The 22,644-nt window shown below is 43.0% G+C and overlaps 6 protein-coding genes across 6 annotated transcripts; 3 read left to right on the plus strand and 3 right to left on the minus strand.

Moving 5' to 3' along the window:
* Positions 1-675: 675 nt before the first annotated feature.
* LOC139654602 (high choriolytic enzyme 1-like) lies at positions 676-1,479 on the plus strand. The gene has a single exon (XM_071531721.1). The coding sequence runs from the start codon at positions 679-681 to the stop codon at positions 1,477-1,479; it is 801 nt and encodes a 266-aa protein (XP_071387822.1). The 5' UTR covers positions 676-678.
* A 3,019-nt stretch (positions 1,480-4,498) lies between these two features.
* Positions 4,499-5,302, plus strand: LOC139654600 (high choriolytic enzyme 1-like). Its single transcript, XM_071531719.1, has one exon. The coding sequence runs from the start codon at positions 4,502-4,504 to the stop codon at positions 5,300-5,302; it is 801 nt and encodes a 266-aa protein (XP_071387820.1). The 5' UTR covers positions 4,499-4,501.
* Positions 5,303-8,319: 3,017 nt separating this feature from the next.
* LOC139654601 (hatching enzyme 1.2-like) lies at positions 8,320-9,123 on the plus strand. The gene has a single exon (XM_071531720.1). The coding sequence runs from the start codon at positions 8,323-8,325 to the stop codon at positions 9,121-9,123; it is 801 nt and encodes a 266-aa protein (XP_071387821.1). The 5' UTR covers positions 8,320-8,322.
* A 2,908-nt stretch (positions 9,124-12,031) lies between these two features.
* LOC139654603 (hatching enzyme 1.2-like) lies at positions 12,032-12,835 on the minus strand. Its single transcript, XM_071531722.1, has one exon. The coding sequence runs from the start codon at positions 12,830-12,832 to the stop codon at positions 12,032-12,034; it is 801 nt and encodes a 266-aa protein (XP_071387823.1). The 5' UTR covers positions 12,833-12,835.
* Positions 12,836-14,944: 2,109 nt separating this feature from the next.
* On the minus strand, positions 14,945-15,748 carry LOC139654608 (high choriolytic enzyme 1-like). Its single transcript, XM_071531726.1, has one exon. It carries the CDS (start codon positions 15,743-15,745, stop codon positions 14,945-14,947), a length of 801 nt encoding a protein of 266 aa, XP_071387827.1. The 5' UTR covers positions 15,746-15,748.
* Positions 15,749-20,444: 4,696 nt separating this feature from the next.
* On the minus strand, positions 20,445-21,248 carry LOC139654607 (hatching enzyme 1.2-like). Its single transcript, XM_071531725.1, has one exon. The coding sequence runs from the start codon at positions 21,243-21,245 to the stop codon at positions 20,445-20,447; it is 801 nt and encodes a 266-aa protein (XP_071387826.1). The 5' UTR covers positions 21,246-21,248.
* Positions 21,249-22,644: the final 1,396 nt, after the last annotated feature.

Raw genomic sequence — 22,644 nt, forward strand, 5'->3', positions numbered from 1 at the left:
ATGCGTACAGGTTGGCAGGTCTGGTATTGGTGTGTTGCAACATGAAATATCAAATATCTATCACCAGTCCCCATCCTGGAGTCAGTCTTCTACAGTGATGGAAAATCTTTTCCACTGAAGATGTTTCTCTCCATTTTGTGGTTTGCTCTTACCTGAACACAAAAACCTTCCATCAAAAACCCAGCAGCCATTAACAAAGTCCTGAAAAAATGAACAGTGAATGTCCGTTCAGTATTATAGTGCAGCTCTCAGTGACTCTGACATGGATGACCAGTTTCTACACTCCTCTTCAGTCTGATGCTTCATAAATGGTCTTAATCATTTAAAGGAAACCTTAATGTGTTCCTTTTCCTTCATTGTTCTTTAAGCATTCATCATCAGGTGTTTAGATAAATATGTCCCTGTAAACCAGCCCTCGTCATCCTTTTAATGAGCAGAAATAACAAACCATGTTGAAACTATGGGTTTGTCCGTGGCGTCCTCCCTTCAGAGGTTTATTTAGGCCTAGCAGTCTGGACCCCAACCCTTAATCCTCCAGCAGACACACCTGTTAAGAAGAGTATAAAAGAGCAGGACTGAGCAGACTCAAGCATCGAGCCGCAAGGAGTCTCTCCACAGCATCTCCAGGACCTTGCAGAGGAGCTCAGAGCCAAGAAGCTACCAGACAAAAACCTGAAGATGAATCCCTCTCTCGGCCTCCTGCTGCTGCTGCTCGGCCTCTCCCGGGCTCTTCCTTTCATGGAGGAAGGAAGCGGGTCAGAGGTCCAAGTCGACGACTCCGAGGCCGTCGTTATAGACATCGGCACCAGGATCTTGGCCTCCAACAACGGCTCCAGTGAGTTCCTACTGGAGGGTGACTTGGTGGCACCCAAAACCAGAAACGCCATGACGTGTTGGAGCAACAGCTGCCTGTGGAGGAAAGCCTCCGACGGCATGGTGACGATCCCCTTCACAGTGAGCGGAGTCTTCTCCAGCTGGGAGAGGCAGAAGATCGACAGAGCCATGAATTCCTTCCACAGCAGCACCTGCATCCGCTTCGTTCCCCGTACCAACCAGTACGACTACATCAGCGTCGAGAACAGAGACGGCTGCTTCTCGTCTCTGGGCAAAGCGGGAGGCATGCAGGTACTCTCTCTCAACAGGCAGGGCTGCCTCTACCACGGCATCATCCAGCACGAGATCAACCACGCTCTGGGCTTCCAGCACGAGCAGACCAGGAGCGACCGGGACCAGTACGTCCGCATCAACTGGGAGAACATCGACCCGCGGATGGCCTACAACTTCCACAAGCAGCGCACCAACAACCTGAACACTCCCTACGACTACTCCTCCATCATGCACTATGGGAGAACAGCCTTCTCCGTCCAGTACGGGAAGGACAGCATCACCCCCATCCCCAACCCCTGGGTCCAGATCGGCCAGAGGCAGGGCATGTCCCGCATCGACATCCAGAGGATCAACCGGCTCTACGGCTGCTAAGAACATTAGGAAAGGTTCTTACATCATTAAATCTATCGTCTTTGATTTAATCTGTGTCTGAGGGCTAAGCTGTGTGTGTGTGTGTTGCTATTGCTTGAGTATTGATTTCTTAGTGTATAAGTTTGATTGGATCAACACACCTAATTAAGACCAATCAACAACACAAACAATTCATTGTACACACTGAAATAAGCTCTATGGAAGAAATACTAATAAAGAGTTTCAAAGGAATGTCTTTTCTGAGTTTGAAAGTGAAAATGTGCATTGTGAGCATCCAGAACTGGAGTATTGGTGTGTTGCAACATGAAATATGCCTTTATTGACTGTCCTGGTTGGAGGTTTGAGCTGATGCAACATGATCTCATGAAACAAACTCAATTTATGGCAAGATTACATTCCTCCACCATAGGGCTGGACGATAGGGTTGAAATCAATATCACGATAATCATAAGGATTTTTTTCGATATCAATATATATGACGATATGGTTCACATAAGCGAAATCACGTTAAATAATCAAATTAATGTTCATCATATTGAACCGAATGGTAATGTTTGGTGTGATGTCAAACTATGTCAAATTTTCACATAATATTCCTACCATACTTCATTTTGTCTGAGTTTCTAAATAAAATTATCTTGTTCTCATCAGTTCAGACAGCAGAATTGTGCGTCTCGATATCCCAAAATCACCATATCATCACAATATAATCCCACTGAAAGACGATAAATGATAATATTGAATTATCGTCCAGCCCTACTCCACCACTAACTTGCTAACGCTAGCTAACGCTAGCAGCCAGAAACAAACAAATGATCCATTGTCAATATTCAAGGCCCTATTTGATCTGGGATTAAGCTCCATATTTAATTTTAGGATTGACTGGTGTACAAAAGAGTGCTTCAGTCTAACCCTATTAAATCGTGGAACCCTATATCTCCGATTTGATTTTTAACAATTTGTCTTCACTGTTCAGGACATGGTCGGGGTCAGAAACGATGTTGTTGGCCAGACTTAATATGTTATTATGGCAGGCTGATTCATAGAGTTTCTAAGTGGTTGGGCTACAATCTTTGAGTAGATTTTTATTTGGTGGAGCAGTTTTGACTTTAAAGTAGTGGACAAACACTTGTACCATGTATTAGTACAATACTGTAGAACACTCATAATCACAGAAGTAAAAAACAAAAGAAGAATTTGTCTACTCGCCCCAAAAGACCTAAGGCGGCAGAGGAACTAAATTCTTTGTTTTGTCCTTTTGCAGACAGTTTCAGTGTGGTCTTTCCAAGATAACAGATGGTCTATCATTACACCCAAGTATTTATATGAGAATACCTGATTGATTTTTTCATTATGGATAACAATAGAAACTTTATGAGAGTCAGATGGTGAGCCAATTACAATCTCTTCCGTTTTCTTTGTGTTAATCTCAAGAGCATTATTATCACTCCACTCGACCACCTTGTTCACGCCAAGTAGGTCCAGCCCATGGTTGCCTTAGTTACTTAACAGAGATATTAGAACTGTATCATCAGATGGTTTGTTCTGTTGCACGGAGCTAGGCTCTAAAGGAAAGCGATCCGGTTGTCTTTGTGACAGCGGCGCAAACAACAATACCACTTGGAAACGCTAGGGGGGACAACGGGGGGAAAGTTGAAAAGTTGTCTGTATCCACTTTAAACACTAGAGTAAACAAAATCATAAATCTCGGCATAAAGCCAAACCCACAGTTCAGATTTCTTGACTCAAAGCCAAAAACCTCACCTAGTATGGGACAGACGGAAGCACACGTATGAATAGCATAAACTATTATTCACCTATAAGAACACTCAAAATCATTTCATAACCATATATAGCACATGTGCACGCATACATGCACTGTTTACCTCACCATGGTATGTAGAGAGTGTGTTATTCCTATAAAAAAGCACAATATTCATTTTATTTCTTACAAGAATCAATGAGGGACTATATATAATGCATCATGATTAATCATGACTTAACAGAACGGATGTTGCCAAAAAGAGAATATTGTCAACAAAGAGATAAACAAAGGAAACAGAGAGGCAACAGCAGCACGTTCAACCAGATCCACTGTTACATTAACTTTATTTGGTTGTGAGAAACCAAGTAGGATCATTCAAGACTTGGAGCATTGGTTCAGACTCAAAAACACAGTCTGTAGATTAAACAGACCATATGGCGCCATCATTAATGAAAGATGTTAGAAGTAATTTAGTTCATGAACAGTGTTTTTGAGTGTGATCCACTGCTACAAGTCTAGAAAAAGGACACACCTCATAACTATGGGCGATATTTCAGGGAAACTCAAGTTTTAAAGTGAAAATGTTTGTGTTGTGAGCATCCAACACTGAACAGAGTGAAATATAGAGAGAAATATCTATCACCAGTCTCCATCCTGGAGTCAGTCTTCTGCAGTGATGGAAAATCTTTTCCACTGAATATGTTTCTCTCCATTTTGTGGTTTGCTCTTACCTGAACACAAAAACCTTCCATCAAAAACCCAGCAGCCATTAACAAAGTCCTGAAAAAATGAACAGTGAATGTCCATTCAGTATTATAGTGCAGCTCTCAGTGGCTCTGACATGGATGACCAGTTTCTACACTCCTCTTCAGTCTGATGCTTCATAAATGATCTTAATCATTTAAAGGAAACCTTAATGTGTTCCTTTTCCTTCATTGTTCTTTAAGCATTCATCATCAGGTGTTTAGATAAATATGTCCCTGTAAACCAGCCCTCGTCATCCTTTTAATGAGCAGAAATAACAAACCATGTTGAAACTATGGGTTTGTCCGTGGCATCCTCCCTTCAGAGGTTTATTTAGGCCTAGCAGTCTGGACCCCAACCCTTAATCCTCCAGCAGACACACCTGTAAAGGAGAGTATAAAAGAGCAGGACTGAGCAGACTCAAGCATCAAGCTGCAAGGAGTCTCTCCACAGCATCTCCAGGACCTTGCAGAGAAGCTCAGAGCCAAGAAGCTACCAGACAAAAACCTGAAGATGAATCCCTCTCTCGGCCTCCTGCTGCTGCTGCTCGGCCTCTCCCGGGCTCTTCCTTTCATGGAGGAAGGAAGCGGGTCAGAGGTCCAAGTCGACGACCCCGAGGCCGTCGTTATAGACATCGGCACCAGGATCTTGGCCTCCAACAACGGCTCCAGTGAGTTCCTGCTGGAGGGTGACTTGGTGGCACCCACAACCAGAAACGCCATGACGTGTTGGAGCAACAGCTGCCTGTGGAGGAAAGCCTCCGACGGCATGGTGACGATCCCCTTCACAGTGAGCGGAGTCTTCTCCAGCTGGGAGAGGCAGAAGATCGACAGAGCCATGAATTCCTTCCACAGCAGCACCTGCATCCGCTTCGTTCCCCGTACCAACCAGTACGACTACATCAGCGTCGAGAACAGAGACGGCTGCTTCTCGTCTCTGGGCAAAGCGGGAGGCATGCAGGTCCTCTCTCTCAACAGGCAGGGCTGCCTCTACCACGGCATCATCCAGCACGAGATCAACCACGCTCTGGGCTTCCAGCACGAGCAGACCAGGAGCGACCGGGACCAGTACGTCCGCATCAACTGGGAGAACATCGACCCGCGGATGGCCTACAACTTCCACAAGCAGCGCACCAACAACCTGAACACTCCCTACGACTACTCCTCCATCATGCACTATGGGAGAACAGCCTTCTCCGTCCAGTACGGGAAGGACAGCATCACCCCCATCCCCAACCCCTGGGTCCAGATCGGCCAGAGGCAGGGCATGTCCCGCATCGACATCCAGAGGATCAACCGGCTCTACGGCTGCTAAGAACATTAGGAAAGGTTCTTACATCATTAAATCTATCGTCTTTGATTTAATCTGTGTCTGAGGGCTAAGCTGTGTGTGTGTGTGTTGCTATTGCTTGAGTATTGATTTCTTAGTGTATAAGTTTGATTGGATCAACACACCTAATTAAGACCAATCAACAACACAAACAATTCATTGTACACACTGAAATAAGCTCTATGGAAGAAATACTAATAAAGAGTTTCAAAGGAATGTCTTTCCTGAGTTTGAAAGTGAAAATGTGCGTTGTGAGCATCCAGAACTGGAGTATTGGTGTGTTGCAACATGAAATATGCCTTTATTGACTGTCCTGGTTGGAGGTTTGAGCTGATGCAACATGATCTCATGAAACAAACTCAATTTATGGCAAGATTACATTCCTCCACCATAGGGCTGGACGATAGGGTTGAAATCAATATCACGATAATCATAAGGATTTTTTTCGATATCAATATATATGACGATATGGTTCACATAAGCGAAATCACGTTAAATAATCAAATTAATGTTCATCATATTGAACCGAATGGTAATGTTTGGTGTGATGTCAAACTATGTCAAATTTTCACATAATATTCCTACCATACTTCATTTTGTCTGAGTTTCTAAATAAAATTATCTTGTTTTCATCAGTTCAGACAGCAGAATTGTGCGTCTCGATATCCCAAAATCACCATATCATCACAATATAATCCCACTGAAAGACGATAAACGATAATATTGAATTATCGTCCAGCCCTACTCCACCACTAACTTGCTAACGCTAGCTAACGCTAGCAGCCAGAAACAAACAAATGATCAATTGTCAATATTCAAGGCCCTTCAACGTACATTTGATCTGGGATTAAGCTCCATATTTAATTTTAGGATTGACTGGTGTACAAAAGAGTGCTTCAGTCTAACCCTATTAAATCGTGGAACCCTATATCTCCGATTTGATTTTTAACAATTTGTCTTCACTGTTCAGGACATGGTCGGGGTCAGAAACGATGTTGTTGGCCAGACTTAATATGTTATTATGGCAGGCTGATTCATAGAGTTTCTAAGTGGTTGGGCTACAATCTTTGAGCAGATTTTTATTTGAAGGAGCAGTTTTGACTTTAAAGTAGTGGACAAACACTTGTACCATGTATTAGTACAATACTGTAGAACACTCATAATCACAGAAGAAAAAAACAAAAGAAGAATTTGTCTACTCGCCCCAAAAGACCTAAGGCGGCGGAGGAACCAAATTCTTTGTTTTGTCCTTTTGCAGACAGTTTCAGTGTGGTCTTTCCAAGATAACAGATGGTCTATCATTACACCCAAGTATTTATATGAGAATACCTGATTGATTTTTTCATTATGGATAACAATAGAAACTTTATGAGAGTCAGATGGTGAGCCAATTACAATCTCTTCCGTTTTCTTTGTGTTAATCTCAAGAGCATTATTATCACTCCACTCGACCACCTTGTAGGTCCAGCCCATGGTTGCCTGAGTTACTTAACAGAGATATTAGAACTGTATCATCAGATGGTGTGTTCTGTTGCACGGAGCTAGGCTCTAAAGGAAAACGTTCCGGTTGTCTTTGCGACAGCGGCGCAAACAACAATACCACTTGGAAACGCTAGGGGGGACAACGGGGGGAAAGTTGAAAAGTTGTCTGTATCCACTTTAAACACTAGAGTAAACAAAATCATAAATCTCGGCATAAAGCCAAACCCACAGTTCAGATTTCTTGACTCAAAGCCAAAAACCTCACCTAGTATGGGACAGACGGAAGCACACGTATGAATAGCATAAACTATTATTCACCTATAAGAACACTCAAAATCATTTCATAACCATATATAGCACATGTGCACGCATACATGCACTGTTTACCTCACCATGGTATGTAGAGAGTGTGTTATTCCTATAAAAAAGCACAATATTCATTTTATTTCTTACAAGAATCAATGAGGGACTATATATAATGCATCATGATTAATCATGACTTAACAGAACGGATGTTGCCAAAAAGAGAATATTGTCAACAAAGAGATAAACAAAGGAAACAGAGACGCAACACCAGCACGTTCAACCAGATCCACTGTTACATTAACTTTATTTGGTTGTGAGAAACCAAGTAGGATCATTCAAGACTTGGAGCATTGGTTCGGACTCAAAAACACAGTCTGTAGATTAAACAGACCATATGGCCCCATCATTAATGAAAGATGTTAGAAGTAATTTAGTTCATGAACAGTGTTTGTGAGTGTGATCCACTGCTACAAGTCTAGAAAAAGGACACACCTCATAACTATGGGCAATATTTCAGGGAAACTCAAGTTTTAAAGTGAAAATGTTTGTGTTGTGAGCATCCAACACTGAACAGAGTGAAATATAGAGAGAAATATCTATCACCAGTCTCCATCCTGGAGTCAGTCTTTTGCAGTGATGGAAAATCTTTTTCACTGAACATGTTTCTCTCCATTTTGTGGTTTGCTCTTACCTGAACACAAAAACCTTCCATCAAAAACCCAGCAGCCATTAACAAAGTCCTGAAAAAATGAACAGTGAATGTCCGTTCAGTATTATAGTGCAGCTCTCAGTGACTCTGACATGGATGACCAGTTTCTACACTCCTCTTCAGTCTGATGCTTCATAAATGGTCTTAATCATTTAAAGGAAACCTTAATGTGTTATTTTTCCTTCATTGTTCTTTAAGCATTCATCATCAGGTGTTTAGATAAATATGTCCCTGTAAACCAGCCCTCGTCATCCTTTTAATGAGCAGAAATAACAAACCATGTTGAAACTATGGGTTTGTCCGTGGCGTCCTCCCTTCAGAGGTTTATTTAGGCCTAGCAGTCTGGACCCCAACCCTTAATCCTCCAGCAGACACACCTGTAAAGGAGAGTATAAAAGACCAGGACTGAGCAGACTCAAGCATCAAGCCGCAAGGAGTCTCTCCACAGCATCTCCAGGACCTTGCAGAGGAGCTCAGAGCCAAGAAGCTACCAGACAAAAACCTGAAGATGAATCCCTCTCTCGGCCTCCTGCTGCTGCTGCTCGGCCTCTCCCGGGCTCTTCCTTTCATGGAGGAAGGAAGCGGGTCAGAGGTCCAAGTCGACGACCCCGAGGCTGTCGTTATAGACATCGGCACCAGGATCTTGGCCTCCAACAACGGCTCCAGTGAGTTCCTGCTGGAGGGTGACTTGGTGGCACCCAAAACCAGAAACGCCATGACGTGTTGGAGCAACAGCTGCCTATGGAGGAAAGCCTCCGACGGCATGGTGACGATCCCCTTCACAGTGAGCGGCGTCTTCTCCAGCTGGGAGAGGCAGAAGATCGACAGAGCCATGAATTCCTTCCACAGCAGCACCTGCATCCGCTTCGTTCCCCGTACCAACCAGTACGACTACATCAGCGTCGAGAACAGAGACGGCTGCTTCTCGTCTCTGGGCAAAGCGGGAGGCATGCAGGTCCTCTCTCTCAACAGGCAGGGCTGCCTCTACCACGGCATCATCCAGCACGAGATCAACCACGCTCTGGGCTTCCAGCACGAGCAGACCAGGAGCGACCGGGACCAGTACGTCCGCATCAACTGGGAGAACATCGACCCGCGGATGGCCTACAACTTCCACAAGCAGCGCACCAACAACCTGAACACTCCCTACGACTACTCCTCCATCATGCACTATGGGAGAACAGCCTTCTCCGTCCAGTACGGGAAGGACAGCATCACCCCCATCCCCAACCCCTGGGTCCAGATCGGCCAGAGGCAGGGCATGTCCCGCATCGACATCCAGAGGATCAACCGGCTCTACGGCTGCTAAGAACATTAGGAAAGGTTCTTACATCATTAAATCTATCGTCTTTGTTTTAATCTGTGTCTGAGGGCTAAGCTGTGTGTGTGTGTGTTGCTATTGCTTGAGTATTGATTTCTTAGTGTATAAGTTTGATTGGATCAACACACCTAATTAAGACCAATCAACAACACAAACAATTCATTGTACACACTGAAATAATCTCTATGGAAGAAATACTAATAAAGAGTTTCAAAGGAATGTCTTTTCTGAGTTTGAAAGTGAAAATGTGCGTTGTGAGCATCCAGAACTGGAGTATTGGTGTGTTGCAACATGAAATATGCATTTATTGACTGTCCTGGTTGGAGGTTTGAGCTGATGCAACATGATCTCATGAAACAAACTCAATTTATGGCAAGATTATATTCCTCCACCACAAATTGGATTATGTGACAGCAGCAAGAATTGAACGCGTCATTTTCACAGCTGGCAGGTTTAGTCAAGCAAAAAAACTTTTCTAAAGGTTTCCGTTAAAGTTATGGTTAAGGTTCCACAACTAAAAGAACTTGGTTATGGTTAGGGAAAGGCTTTGGGCATGGTTAAATAAGAAAAAATATCTACAAATTTAAACTTCTCTCATGGTAGAAATCTTATTGGAATTATTTGTGAATTGAATCCTGGTCATTGGAGTTAAGGGCAAATGGCCACTGCTACAACATTCCCCCGCTCTGGTGAGACTGGTAGGGATTCAGAGTCTTGCTCACGGACACTTCAAACAGGGTAGAGCAACTTGGGATTACGGGGAATCAAACCTGGGACCCTGGAGGAGGATGTACAACTATCATATAAACATAAACAACATGTAATATACAGTCATCCACAGCACTGGATTGCAACCTTTTTTGCTCCTGACCTCTTAAAACAACGCAATGCCCGTCACCAGCTGCATATGCAGAGTGGTGAACAGTTCAACCAAAGAATGATTTTCCCTGCTCAGGTGGTTTCATTTCATTCATGAAACGATGTCCCACCTCAACATCCTGAGGATCAACCTGCTCTGTGGCTGCTAAGAAAATTAGAAAGGGTTCTTACATCACTATTATGCTTGAGTATTGATGTTTTATTGTATAACCCTCAATCAATAACATAATCAATGAACTGTACACACTGAAATAAGCTCTATGGAAGAAATACTAATAAAGAGTTTCAAAGGAATGAAGATATAAATGTGCTGGTTAATTTCGAGTGAGTTTAATGTAGATGATGTAAAGTCTTTAAGAAATGGTTCACCACAACATAAGGTGTTCAGGTAAAAATGTTCCATCCTGTTAACCATCCCTGGTTGTACCTTAAATGACCAGGAATTACAAACATAAATGTTGAAACAATAGGTTTGCCCATTGAAGACCGAGCAACTCCTTTAGAAAAGGTTATTACACACAAAATATCACAATTTTCTTTGATGTATCAAAAGCTAAAACGTATTTCAATTGTCATCCAAGGTATGAATGTTAGAATTATGATTTCAGTTTTTTTTTTTTTATCATATTCTTTTAAATTATGAAGTCTAGAATAAAGTCAAAGAATAACCCTAATACCTACTCTGGCCAGTTTGATGGGAGCTGATGGACCAGAGCATGTCTTGTGTTCTTCTGATACTGTGGCTGGTTCAGTAAATGCAGTCATGCTTGGAAATCATGCCTTCAAGAGAGAAGACAGTAAAAGGACTGAAAAAGGCTTCATTACCGTCTTTGTTGTTCATTCATCTTGTGCATGGTGTGCATGGTTGTGCTCGTGTGATCACACAGACCACAACCATACACAGACACAACACCTCATTCATCTGAATCAATTATTTAGACTACTGATTTAAACTATATTTGCCATGCATTATATCCAGGCCATCCTCTTAGTATGGCTTCCCATTAGTACTGATGGTTATTACTGTCCAGTACTGTGTTGTTTCAAAATGACAAACTCACCTGAGTTTGATCGTTCTGTAGACTTAAAGGATAAGGCTGGTGTTTTTAATGCATTTCTTACCGTCAACAAATCCTATGAAAATAACAAAATCAGCAGCAGATTTTTAAAATGTAAACTATGTCTTTGTGAGCTGTATTTCAAGGTTTTTAGCTTACAATTGGAGCCAATGACTTCCGGGTTGACGGCTAAAAACGGTATGAGGGAAGTCAGAAAGTAACGGGAGTAGAGCAAACACATTGTTGATTTTGTTATTTTCATAGGATTTGTTGACGGTAAGCAATGCATTAAAAAACACCAGCCTTATCCTTTAATATATCGGCACTGGGGAGAGAAGCTACGGCAGACCAAAGACTGAAACATTAGCTGAATAGACCTGAATGAAGCACTTTAAGTAGAACTGTACAGTCTGTGTGACGCAGCTCTATGTGTAGCCGTGTCGCTGTGCGATCGTTTGGCTTCAGGAGACTTGGATTACTTTGAGGCTGTAATTTTTTGGAGTAATTTTATGGATATATTTTGCCCTTTTTGGAACAGACCAACTGACTTCAGCTGTTTTGGAGAGGTTGTGCTGTGTGTTACATGGACTAACAAACTTCACCTGTGTTTCAACATGGTGGGGGAGGACAGACTGACAGAAAGTTAATTTTTGGGCAAACTACTCCTTTAAAGACTTCACATCATCTACGTTAAACTCACTTTGAATTAACCCACACATCTCTATCTTCATTCCTTTGAAACTCTTTATTAGTATTTCTTTCACAGAACTTTTTTCAGTGTGTACAATGCAGTGATTGATCTTAATTGTTGAATCAAACATATAGGGTTATACAGTAACACATTAATATTCAAGCATAACACTAACACATACACATACACACACACACAGCTTAGCCCTCAGACAGAGATCAAATAAAAGACGATAGATTTAATGATGTAAAAACATTTCCTAATGTTCTCAGCAGCCGTAGAGCCGGTTGATCCTCTGGATGTCGATGCGGGACATGCCCTGCCTCTGGCCGATCTGGACCCAGGGGTTGGGGATGGGGGTGATGCTGTCCTTCCCGTACTGGACGGAGAAGGCTGTTCTCCCATAGTGCATGATGGAGGAGTAGTCGTAGGGAGTGTTCAGGTTGTTGGTGCGCTGCTTGTGGAAGTTGTAGGCCATCCGCGGGTCGATGTTCTCCCAGTTGATGCGGACGTACTGGTCGCGGTCGCTCCTGGTCTGCTCGTGCTGGAAGCCCAGAGCGTGGTTGATCTCGTGCTGGATGATGCCGTGGTAGAGGCAGCCCTGCCTGTTGAGAGAGAGGACCTGCATGCCTCCCGCTTTGCCCAGAGACGAGAAGCAGCCGTCTCTGTTCTCGACGCTGATGTAGTCGTACTGGTTGGTACGGGGAACGAAGCGGATGCAGGTGCTGCTGTGGAAGGAATTCATGGCTCTGTCGATCTTCTGCCTCTCCCAGCTGGAGAAGACGCCGCTCACTGTGAAGGGGATCGTCACCATGCCGTCGGAGGCTTTCCTCCACAGGCAGCTGTTGCTCCAACACGTCATGGCGTTTCTGGTTTTGGGTGCCACCAAGTCACCCTCCAGCAGGAACTCACTGGAGCCGTTGTTGGAGGCCAAGATCCTGGTGCCGATGTCTATAACGACGGCCTCGGGGTCGTCGACTTGGACCTCTGACCCGCTTCCTTCCTCCATGAAAGGAAGAGCCCGGGAGAGGCCGAGCAGCAGCAGCAGGAGGCCGAGAGAGGGATTCATCTTCAGGTTTTTGTCTGGTAGCTTCTTGGCTCTGAGCTTCTCTGCAAGGTCCTGGAGATGCTGTGGAGAGACTCCTTGCGGCTCGATGCTTGAGTCTGCTCAGTCCTGCTCTTTTATACTCTCCTTTACAGGTGTGTCTGCTGGAGGATTAAGGGTTGGGGTCCAGACTGCTAGGCCTAAATAAACCTCTGAAGGGAGGACGCCACGGACAAACCCATAGTTTCAACATGGTTTGTTATTTCTGCTCATTAAAAGGATGACGAGGGCTGGTTTACAGGGACATATTTATCTAAACACCTGATGATGAATGCTTAAAGAACAATGAAGGAAAAGGAACACATTAAGGTTTCCTTTAAATGATTAAGACCATTTATGAAGCATCAGACTGAAGAGGAGTGTAGAAACTGGTCATCCATGTCAGAGTCACTGAGAGCTGCACTATAATACTGAACGGACATTCACTGTTCATTTTTTCAGGACTTTGTTAATGGCTGCTGGGTTTTTGATGGAAGGTTTTTGTGTTCAGTTAAGAGCAAACCACAAAATGGAGAGAAACATGTTTAGTGAAAAAGATTTTCCATCACTGCAGAAGACTGACTCCAGGGTGGAGACTGGTGATAGATATTTCTCTCTATATTTCACTCTGTTCAGTGTTGGATGCTCACAACACAAACATTTTCACTTTAAAACTTGAGTTTCCCTGAAATATCGCCCATAGTTATGAGGTGTGTCCTTTTTCTAGACTTGTAGCAGTGGATCACACTCAAAAACACTGTTCATGAACTAAATTACTTCTAACATCTTTCATTAATGATGGCGCCATATGGTCTGTTTAATCTACAGACTGTGTTTTTGAGTCTGAACCAATGCTCCAAGTCTTGAATGATCCTACTTGGTTTCTCACAACCAAATAAAGTTAATGTAACAGTGGATCTGGTTGAACGTGCTGCTGTTGCCTCTCTGTTTCCTTTGTTTATCTCTTTGTTGACAATATTCTCTTTTTGGCAACATCCGTTCTGTTATGTTACGATTAATCATGATGCATTATATATAGTCCCTCATTGATTCTTGTAAGAAATAAAATGAATATTGTGCTTTTTTATATGAATAACACACTCTCTACATACCATGGTGAGGTAATCAGTGCATGTATGCGTGCACATGTGCTATATATGGATTCCACGATTTAACAGGGTTAGACTGAAGCACTCTTTTCTACACCAGTCAATCCTAAAATTAAATATGGAGCTTAATCCCAGATCAAATGTACGTTGAAGGGCCTTGAATATTGACAATGGATCATTTGTTTGTTTCTGGCTGCTAGCGTTAGCTAGCGTTAGCAAGTTAGTGGTGGAGTAGGGCTGGACGATAATTCAATATTATCGTTTATCGTCTTTCAGTGGGATTATATTGTGATGATATGGGGATTTTGGGATATCGAGACGCACAATTCTGTCTGAACTGATGAGAACAAGCAAATTTTATTTAGAAACTCAGACAAAATGAAGTACGGTAGGAATATTATGTGAAAATTTGACATAGTTTGACATCACACCAAACATTACCATTCGGTTCAATATGATGAACATTAATTTGATTATTTAACGTGATTTCGCTTATGTGAGCCATATCGTCATATATATTGATATCGAAAAAAATCCTTATGATTATCGTGATATTGATTTCAACCCTATCGTCCAGCCCTATGGTGGAGGAATGTAATCTTGCCATAAATTGAGTTTGTTTCATGAGATCATGTTGCATCAGCTCAAACCTCCAACCGGGACAGTCAATAAAGGCATATTTCATGTTGCAACACACCAATACTCCAGTTCTGGATGCTCACAACGCACATTTTCACTTTCAAACTCAGGAAAGACATTCCTTTGAAACTCTTTATTAGTATTTCTTCCATAGAGATTATTTCAGTGTGTACAATGGATTGTTTGTGTTGTTGATTGGTCTTAATTAGGTGTGTTGATCCAATCAAACTTATACACTAAGAAATCAATACTCAAGCAATAGCAACACACACACACACAGCTTAGCCCTCAGACACAGATTAAATCAAAGACGATAGATTTAATGATGTAAGAACCTTTCCTAATGTTCTTAGCAGCCATAGAGCCGGTTGATCCTCTGGATGTCGATGCGGGACATGCCCTGCCTCTGGCCGATCTGGACCCTGGGGTTGGGGATGGGGGTGATGCTGTCCTTCCCGTACTGGACGGAGAAGGCTGTTCTCCCATAGTGCATGATGGAGGAGTAGTCGTAGGGAGTGTTCAGGTTGTTGGTGCGCTGCTTGTGGAAGTTGTAGGCCATCCGCGGGTCGATGTTCTCCCAGTTGATGCGGACGTACTGGTCCCGGTCGCTCCTGGTCTGCTCGTGCTGGAAGCCCAGAGCGTGGTTGATCTCGTGCTGGATGATGCCGTGGTAGAGGCAGCCCTGCCTGTTGAGAGAGAGGACCTGCATGCCTCCCGCTTTGCCCAGAGACGAGAAGCAGCCGTCTCTGTTCTCGACGCTGATGTAGTCGTACTGGTTGGTACGGGGAACGAAGCGGATGCAGGTGCTGCTGTGGAAGGAATTCATGGCTCTGTCGATCTTCTGCCTCTCCCAGCTGGAGAAGACGCCGCTCACTGTGAAGGGGATCGTCACCATGCCGTCGGAGGCTTTCCTCCACAGGCAGCTGTTGCTCCAACACGTCATGGCGTTTCTGGTTTTGGGTGCCACCAAGTCACCCTCCAGCAGGAACTCACTGGAGCCGTTGTTGGAGGCCAAGATCCTGGTGCCGATGTCTATAACGACGGCCTCGGGGTCGTCGACTTGGACCTCTGACCCGCTTCCTTCCTCCATGAAAGGAAGAGCCCGGGAGAGGCCGAGCAGCAGCAGCAGGAGGCCGAGAGAGGGATTCATCTTCAGGTTTTTGTCTGGTGGCTCTGAGCTTCTAGGCAAGGTCCTGGAGATGCTGTGGAGAGACTCCTTGCGGCTCGATGCTTGAGTCTGCTCAGTCCTGCTCTTTTATACTCTCCTTTACAGGTGTGCCTGCTGCAGGATTAAGGGTTGGGGTCCAGACTGCTAGGCTTAAATAAACCTCTGAAGGGAGGACGCCACGGACAAACCCATAGTTTCAACATGGTTTGTTATTTCTGCTCATTAAAAGGATGACGAGGGCTGGTTTACAGGGACATATTTATCTAAACACCTGATGATGAATGCTTAAAGAACAATGAAGGAAAAGGAACACATTAAGGTTTCCTTTAAATGATTAAGACCATTTATGAAGCATCAGACTGAAGAGGAGTGTAGAAACTGGTCATCCATGTCAGAGTCACTGAGAGCTGCACTATAATACTGAACGGACATTCACTGTTCATTTTTTCAGGACTTTGTTAATGGCTGCTGGGTTTTTGATGGAAGGTTTTTGTGTTCAGGTAAGAGCAAACCACAAAATGGAGAGAAACATGTTCAGTGAAAAAGATTTTCCATCACTGCAGAAGACTGACTCCAGGATGGAGACTGGTGATAGATATTTCTCTCTCTATTTCACTCTGTTCAGTGTTGGATGCTCACAACACAAACATTTTCACTTTAAAACTTGAGTTTCCCTGAAATATCGCCCATAGTTATGAGGTGTGTCCTTTTTCTAGACTTGTAGCAGTGGATCACACTCAAAAACACTGTTCATGAACTAAATTACTTCTAACATCTTTCATTAATGACGGCGCCATATGGTCTGTTTAATCTACAGACTGTGTTTTTGAGTCCGAACCAATGCTCCAAGTCTTGAATGATCCTACTTGGTTTCTCACAACCAAATAAAGTTAATGTAACAGTGGATCTGGTTGAACGTGCTGCTGTTGCCTCTCTGTTTCCTTTGTTTATCTCTTTGTTGACAATATTCTCTTTTTGGCATCATCCGTTCTGTTAAGTCATGATTAATCATGATGCATTATATATAGTCCCTCATTGATTCTTGTAAGAAATAAAATGAATATTGTGCTTTTTTATATGAATAACACACTCTCTACATACCATGGTGAGGTAATCAGTGCATGTATGCGTGCACATGTGCTATATATGGTTATGAAATGATTTTGAGTGTTCTTATAGGTGAATAATAGTTTATGCTATTCATACGTGTGTTTCCGTCTGTCCCATACTAGGTGAGGTTTTTGGCTTTGAGTCAAGAAATCTGAACTGTGGGTTTGGCTTTATGCCGAGATTTATGATTTTGTTTACTCTAGTGTTTAAAGTGGATACAGACAACTTTTCAACTTTCCCCCCGTTGTCCTCCCTAGCGTTTCCAAGTGGTATTGTTGTTTGCGCTGCTGTCGCAAAGACAACCGGATCGTTTTCCTTTAGAGCCTAGCTCCGTGCAACAGAACAAACCATCTGATGATACAGTTCTAATATCTCTGTTAAGTAACTCAGGCAACCATGGGCTGGACCTACTTGGCGTGAACAAGGTGGTCGAGTGGAGTGATAATAATGCTCTTGAGATTAACACAAAGAAAACGGAAGAGATTGTAATTGGCTCACCATCTGACTCTCATAAAGTTTCTATTGTTATCCATAATGAAAAAATCAATCAGGTATTCTCATATAAATACTTGGGTGTAATGATAGACCATCTGTTATCTTGGAAAGACCACACTGAAACTGTCTGCAAAAGGACAAAACAAAGAATTTGGTTCCTCCGCCGCCTTAGGTCTTTTGGGGCGAGTAGACAAATTCTTCTTTTGTTTTTTTCTTCTGTGATTATGAGTGTTCTACAGTATTGTACTAATACATGGTACAAGTGTTTGTCCACTACTTTAAAGTCAAAACTGCTCCACCAAATAAAAATCTGCTCAAAGATTGTAGCCCAACCACTTAGAAACTCTATGAATCAGCCTGCCATAATAACATATTAAGTCTGGCCAACAACATCGTCTCTGACCCCGACCATGTCCTGAACAGTGAAGACAAATTGTTAAAAATCAAATCGGACATATAGGATTCCACAATTTAACAGGGTTAGACTGAAGCACTCTTTTGTACACCAGTCAATCCTAAAATTAAATATGGAGCTTAATCCCAGATCAAATGTACGTTGAAGGGCCTTGAATATTGACAATGGATCATTTGTTTGTTTCTGGCTGCTAGCATTAGCTAGCGTTAGCAACATGGCTAACGTTGCTAACGCTAGGGCTAGCTAACGCTAGCAGCCAGAAACAAACATAGTTAGATGTTTGTTTCTTTTGTTCCAGAAACAACATAGATGTTTGTTTCTGGCTGGTCCTGGCTTCCTTGTAGCTCCTGGTTCGTTTTCTGGCTGCTAGCGGTAGCGTTAGCAACATGGCTAACGCTACCGCTAGCTACTGGGGAAAACCTATCCTATTCCTCTTTTGGTTGCGCAATGGATGACGCACTTCCTTTGTGCCGTGAATCGAGCCTTCATTCTCCTGGGAGATCGTACCCGGTGGCAGACAGAATTGCATAGTGAAAGCGAGGCTTACAGGGAACCAGTCTAAACACTGATGGTGTCATTATTCTATAGCCATTACACTGTGCAATCAACATTTACTTCATAATGATAAGTTAAAGCAAAAAAGTTGTTTATAGGGTCTTTAAAAGCTAGTATATTGAGCTTCACTTCTTTGTTATATGCTTATCTGTAACACTGAACTGAACCATGCATGCATGAATAAAAGACTTCACAGCAGACTCTTGAACCTTTGCTCATTGAGTTTGACCCACAAGGGTGAAGCTTATTTTTCCAATACATTCTTTGACTTAAGTCTACAGAGCGATTAACTCAGGTGAGTTTGTCATTTTGAAACAACACAGTACTGGACAGTAATAACCATCAGTACTAATGGGTAGCCATACTAAGAGGATGGCCTGGATATAATGCATGGCAAATATAGTTTAAATCAGTAGTCTAAATAATTGATTCAGATGAATGTGGGGTTGTGTCTGTGTATGGTTGTGGTCTGTGTGATCACACGAGCACAACCATGCACACCATGCACAAGATAAATGAACAACAAAGACAGTAATGAAGCCTTTTTCAGTCCTTTTACTGTCTTCTCTCTTGAAGGCATGATTTCCAAGCATGACTGCATTTACTGAACCAGCCACAGTATCAGAAGAACACAAGACATGCTCTGGTCCATCAGCTCCCATCAAACTGGCCAGAGTAGGTATTAGGGTTATTCTTTGACTTTATTCTAGACTTCATAATTTAAAAGAATATGATAAAAAAAAGACTGAAATCATAATTCTAACATTCATACCTTGGATGACAATTGAAATAAGTTTTAGCTTTTGATATATCAAAGAAAATTGTGATATTTTGTGTGTAATAACCTTTCCTAAAGGAGTTGCTCGGTCTTCAATGGGCAAACCTATTGTTTCAACATTTATGTTTGTAATTCCTGGTCATTTAAGGTACAACCAGGGATGGTTAACAGGATGGAACATTTTTACCTGAACACCTTATGTTGTGGTGAACCATTTCTTAAAGACTTTACATCATCTACATTAAACTTACTCGAAATTAACCAGCACATTTATATCTTCATTCCTTTGAAACTCTTTATTAGTATTTCTTCCATAGAGCTTATTTCAGTGTGTACAGTTCATTGATTATGTTATTGATTGAGGGTTATACAATAAGACATCAATACTCAAGCATAATAGTGATGTAAGAACCCTTTCTAATTTTCTTAGCAGCCACAGAGCAGGTTGATCCTCAGGATGTTGAGGTGGGACATCGTTTCATGAATGAAATGAAACCACCTGAGCAGGGAAAATCATTCTTTGGTTGAACTGTTCACCACTCTGCATATGCAGCTGGTGACGGGCATTGCGTTGTTTTAAGAGGTCAGGAGCAAAAAAGGTCCAGCACTGTGGATGACTGTATATTACATGTTGTTTATGTTTATATGATAGTTGTACATCCTCCTCCAGGGTCCCAGGTTTGATCCCTCGTAATCCCAAGTTGCTCTACCCTGTTTGAAGTGTCCGTGAGCAAGACTCTGAATCCCTACCAGTCTCACCAGAGCGGGGGAATGTTGTAGCAGTGGCCATTTGCCCTCAACTCCGATGACCAGGATCGATTCACAAATAATTCCAAGGAGATTTCTACCATGAGAGAAGTTTAAATTTGTAGATATTTTTTCTTATTTAACCATGGTCAAAGCCTTTCCCTAACCATAACCAAGTTCTTTTAGTTGTGGAACCTTAACCATAACTTTAACGGAAACCTTTAGAAAAGTTTTTTTGCTTGACTAAACCTGCCAGCTGTGAAAATGGCGCATTCAATTCTTGCTGTTGTCACATAATCCAATTTGTGGTGGAGTAGGGCTGGACGATAATTCAATATTATCGTTTATCGTCTTTCAGTGGGATTATATTGTGATGATATGGGGATTTTGGGATATCGAGACGCACAATTCTGCTGTCTGAACTGATGAGAACAAGCAAATTTTATTTAGAAACTCAGACAAAACACTAAGAAATCAATACTCAAGCAATAGCAACACACACACAAACACAGTTTAGCCCTCAGACACAGATTAAATCAAAGACGATAGATTTAATGATGTAAGAACCTTTCCTAATGTTCTTAGCAGCCGTAGAGCCGGTTGATCCTCTGGATGTCGATGCGGGACATGCCCTGCCTCTGGCCGATCTGGACCCAGGGGTTGGGGATGGGGGTGATGCTGTCCTTCCCGTACTGGACGGAGAAGGCTGTTCTCCCATAGTGCATGATGGAGGAGTAGTCGTAGGGAGTGTTCAGGTTGTTGGTGCGCTGCTTGTGGAAGTTGTAGGCCATCCGCGGGTCGATGTTCTCCCAGTTGATGCGGACGTACTGGTCCCGGTCGCTCCTGGTCTGCTCGTGCTGGAAGCCCAGAGCGTGGTTGATCTCGTGCTGGATGATGCCGTGGTAGAGGCAGCCCTGCCTGTTGAGAGAGAGGACCTGCATGCCTCCCGCTTTGCCCAGAGACGAGAAGCAGCCGTCTCTGTTCTCGACGCTGATGTAGTCGTACTGGTTGGTACGGGGAACGAAGCGGATGCAGGTGCTGCTGTGGAAGGAATTCATGGCTCTGTCGATCTTCTGCCTCTCCCAGCTGGAGAAGACGCCGCTCACTGTGAAGGGGATCGTCACCATGCCGTCGGAGGCTTTCCTCCACAGGCAGCTGTTGCTCCAACACGTCATGGCGTTTCTGGTTTTGGGTGCCACCAAGTCACCCTCCAGCAGGAACTCACTGGAGCCGTTGTTGGAGGCCAAGATCCTGGTGCCGATGTCTATAACGACGGCCTCGGGGTCGTCGACTTGGACCTCTGACCCGCTTCCTTCCTCCATGAAAGGAAGAGCCCGGGAGAGGCCGAGCAGCAGCAGCAGGAGGCCGAGAGAGGGATTCATCTTCAGGTTTTTGTCTGGTAGCTTCTTGGCTCTGAGCTTCTCTGCAAGGTCCTGGAGATGCTGTGGAGAGACTCCTTGCAGCTTGATGCTTGAGTCTGCTCAGTCCTGCTCTTTTATACTCTTCTTAACAGGTGTGTCTGCTGGAGGATTAAGGGTTGGGGTCCAGACTGCTAGGCCTAAATAAACCTCTGAAGGGAGGACGCCACGGACAAACCCATAGTTTCAACATGGTTTGTTATTTCTGCTCATTAAAAGGATGACGAGGGCTGGTTTACAGGGACATATTTATCTAAACACCTGATGATGAATGCTTAAAGAACAATGAAGGGAAAATAACACATTAAGGTTTCCTTTAAATGATTAAGACCATTTATGAAGCATCAGACTGAAGAGGAGTGTAGAAACTGGTCATCCATGTCAGAGTCACTGAGAGCTGCACTATAATACTGAACGGACATTCACTGTTCATTTTTTCAGGACTTTGTTAATGGCTGCTGGGTTTTTGATGGAAGGTTTTTGTGTTCAGTTAAGAGCAAACTACAAAATGGAGAGAAACATGTTCAGTGAAAAAGATTTTCCATCACTGTAGAAGACTGACTCCAGGATGGAGACTGGTGATAGATATTTCTCTCTCTATTTCACTCTGTTCAGTGTTGGATGCTCACAACACAAACATTTTCACTTTAAAACTTGAGGTTCCCTGAAATATTGCCCATAGTTATGAGGTGTTTGAAACACAACCAAATAAAGTTAATGTAAAAGTGGATCTGGTTGAACGCACTGGTGTTGCCTCTCTGTTTCCTGTCTGTACCTGATCTGTTTATCTCTTTGTTGACAATATTCTCTTTTTGGCAACATCCATTCTGTTAAGTCATGATTAATCATGATGCATTATATATAGTCCCTCATTTATTATTTGACTTAAAGGATAAGGCCGGTGTTTTTTAATGCATTGCTTATGGTCAACAAATCCTATGAAAATAATAACATCAACAATGCGTTTGCTATACTCCCGTTACTTTCTGACTTCCCACGTACCGTTTTTAGCCTTCAACCCGGAAGTCATTGGCTCCAATTGTAAGCTAAAAACCTACGGAACTACTTTCCTGAGATGGAAAACGTGTTTACAGCCGGCTTATTAAGTTGTTTGAGGAAAAAGTCGGCCGACCCGGTGCATGCTGATGATGAAATATGCTGCAGAGCAGCAGCATGGCTCTGTGACGGGTTTTTAATCGTTTTTTTAATACAGTTCTATGCTGCCCTACAAAGGCAAAAGACCTTAACTCACCAGAGTGTAGAACTGAGAAAAATGACTTTAAAGTTGTTTTGTTGTCCAGCCAATTGAATTGTAGGCAGAATATTGGAAATGAGGCAATTCTTTGTTTTTTTAACGAAGTTA

The sequence above is a fragment of the Centroberyx affinis genome, unplaced genomic scaffold (genome assembly GCF_046629955.1).
Source record: "Centroberyx affinis isolate AG114_WGS23_722 - 3 ecotype Tasmania unplaced genomic scaffold, CSIRO-AGI_Caff_v1 ptg002118l_1, whole genome shotgun sequence".
Lineage (NCBI taxonomy): Eukaryota > Metazoa > Chordata > Actinopteri > Beryciformes > Berycidae > Centroberyx > Centroberyx affinis.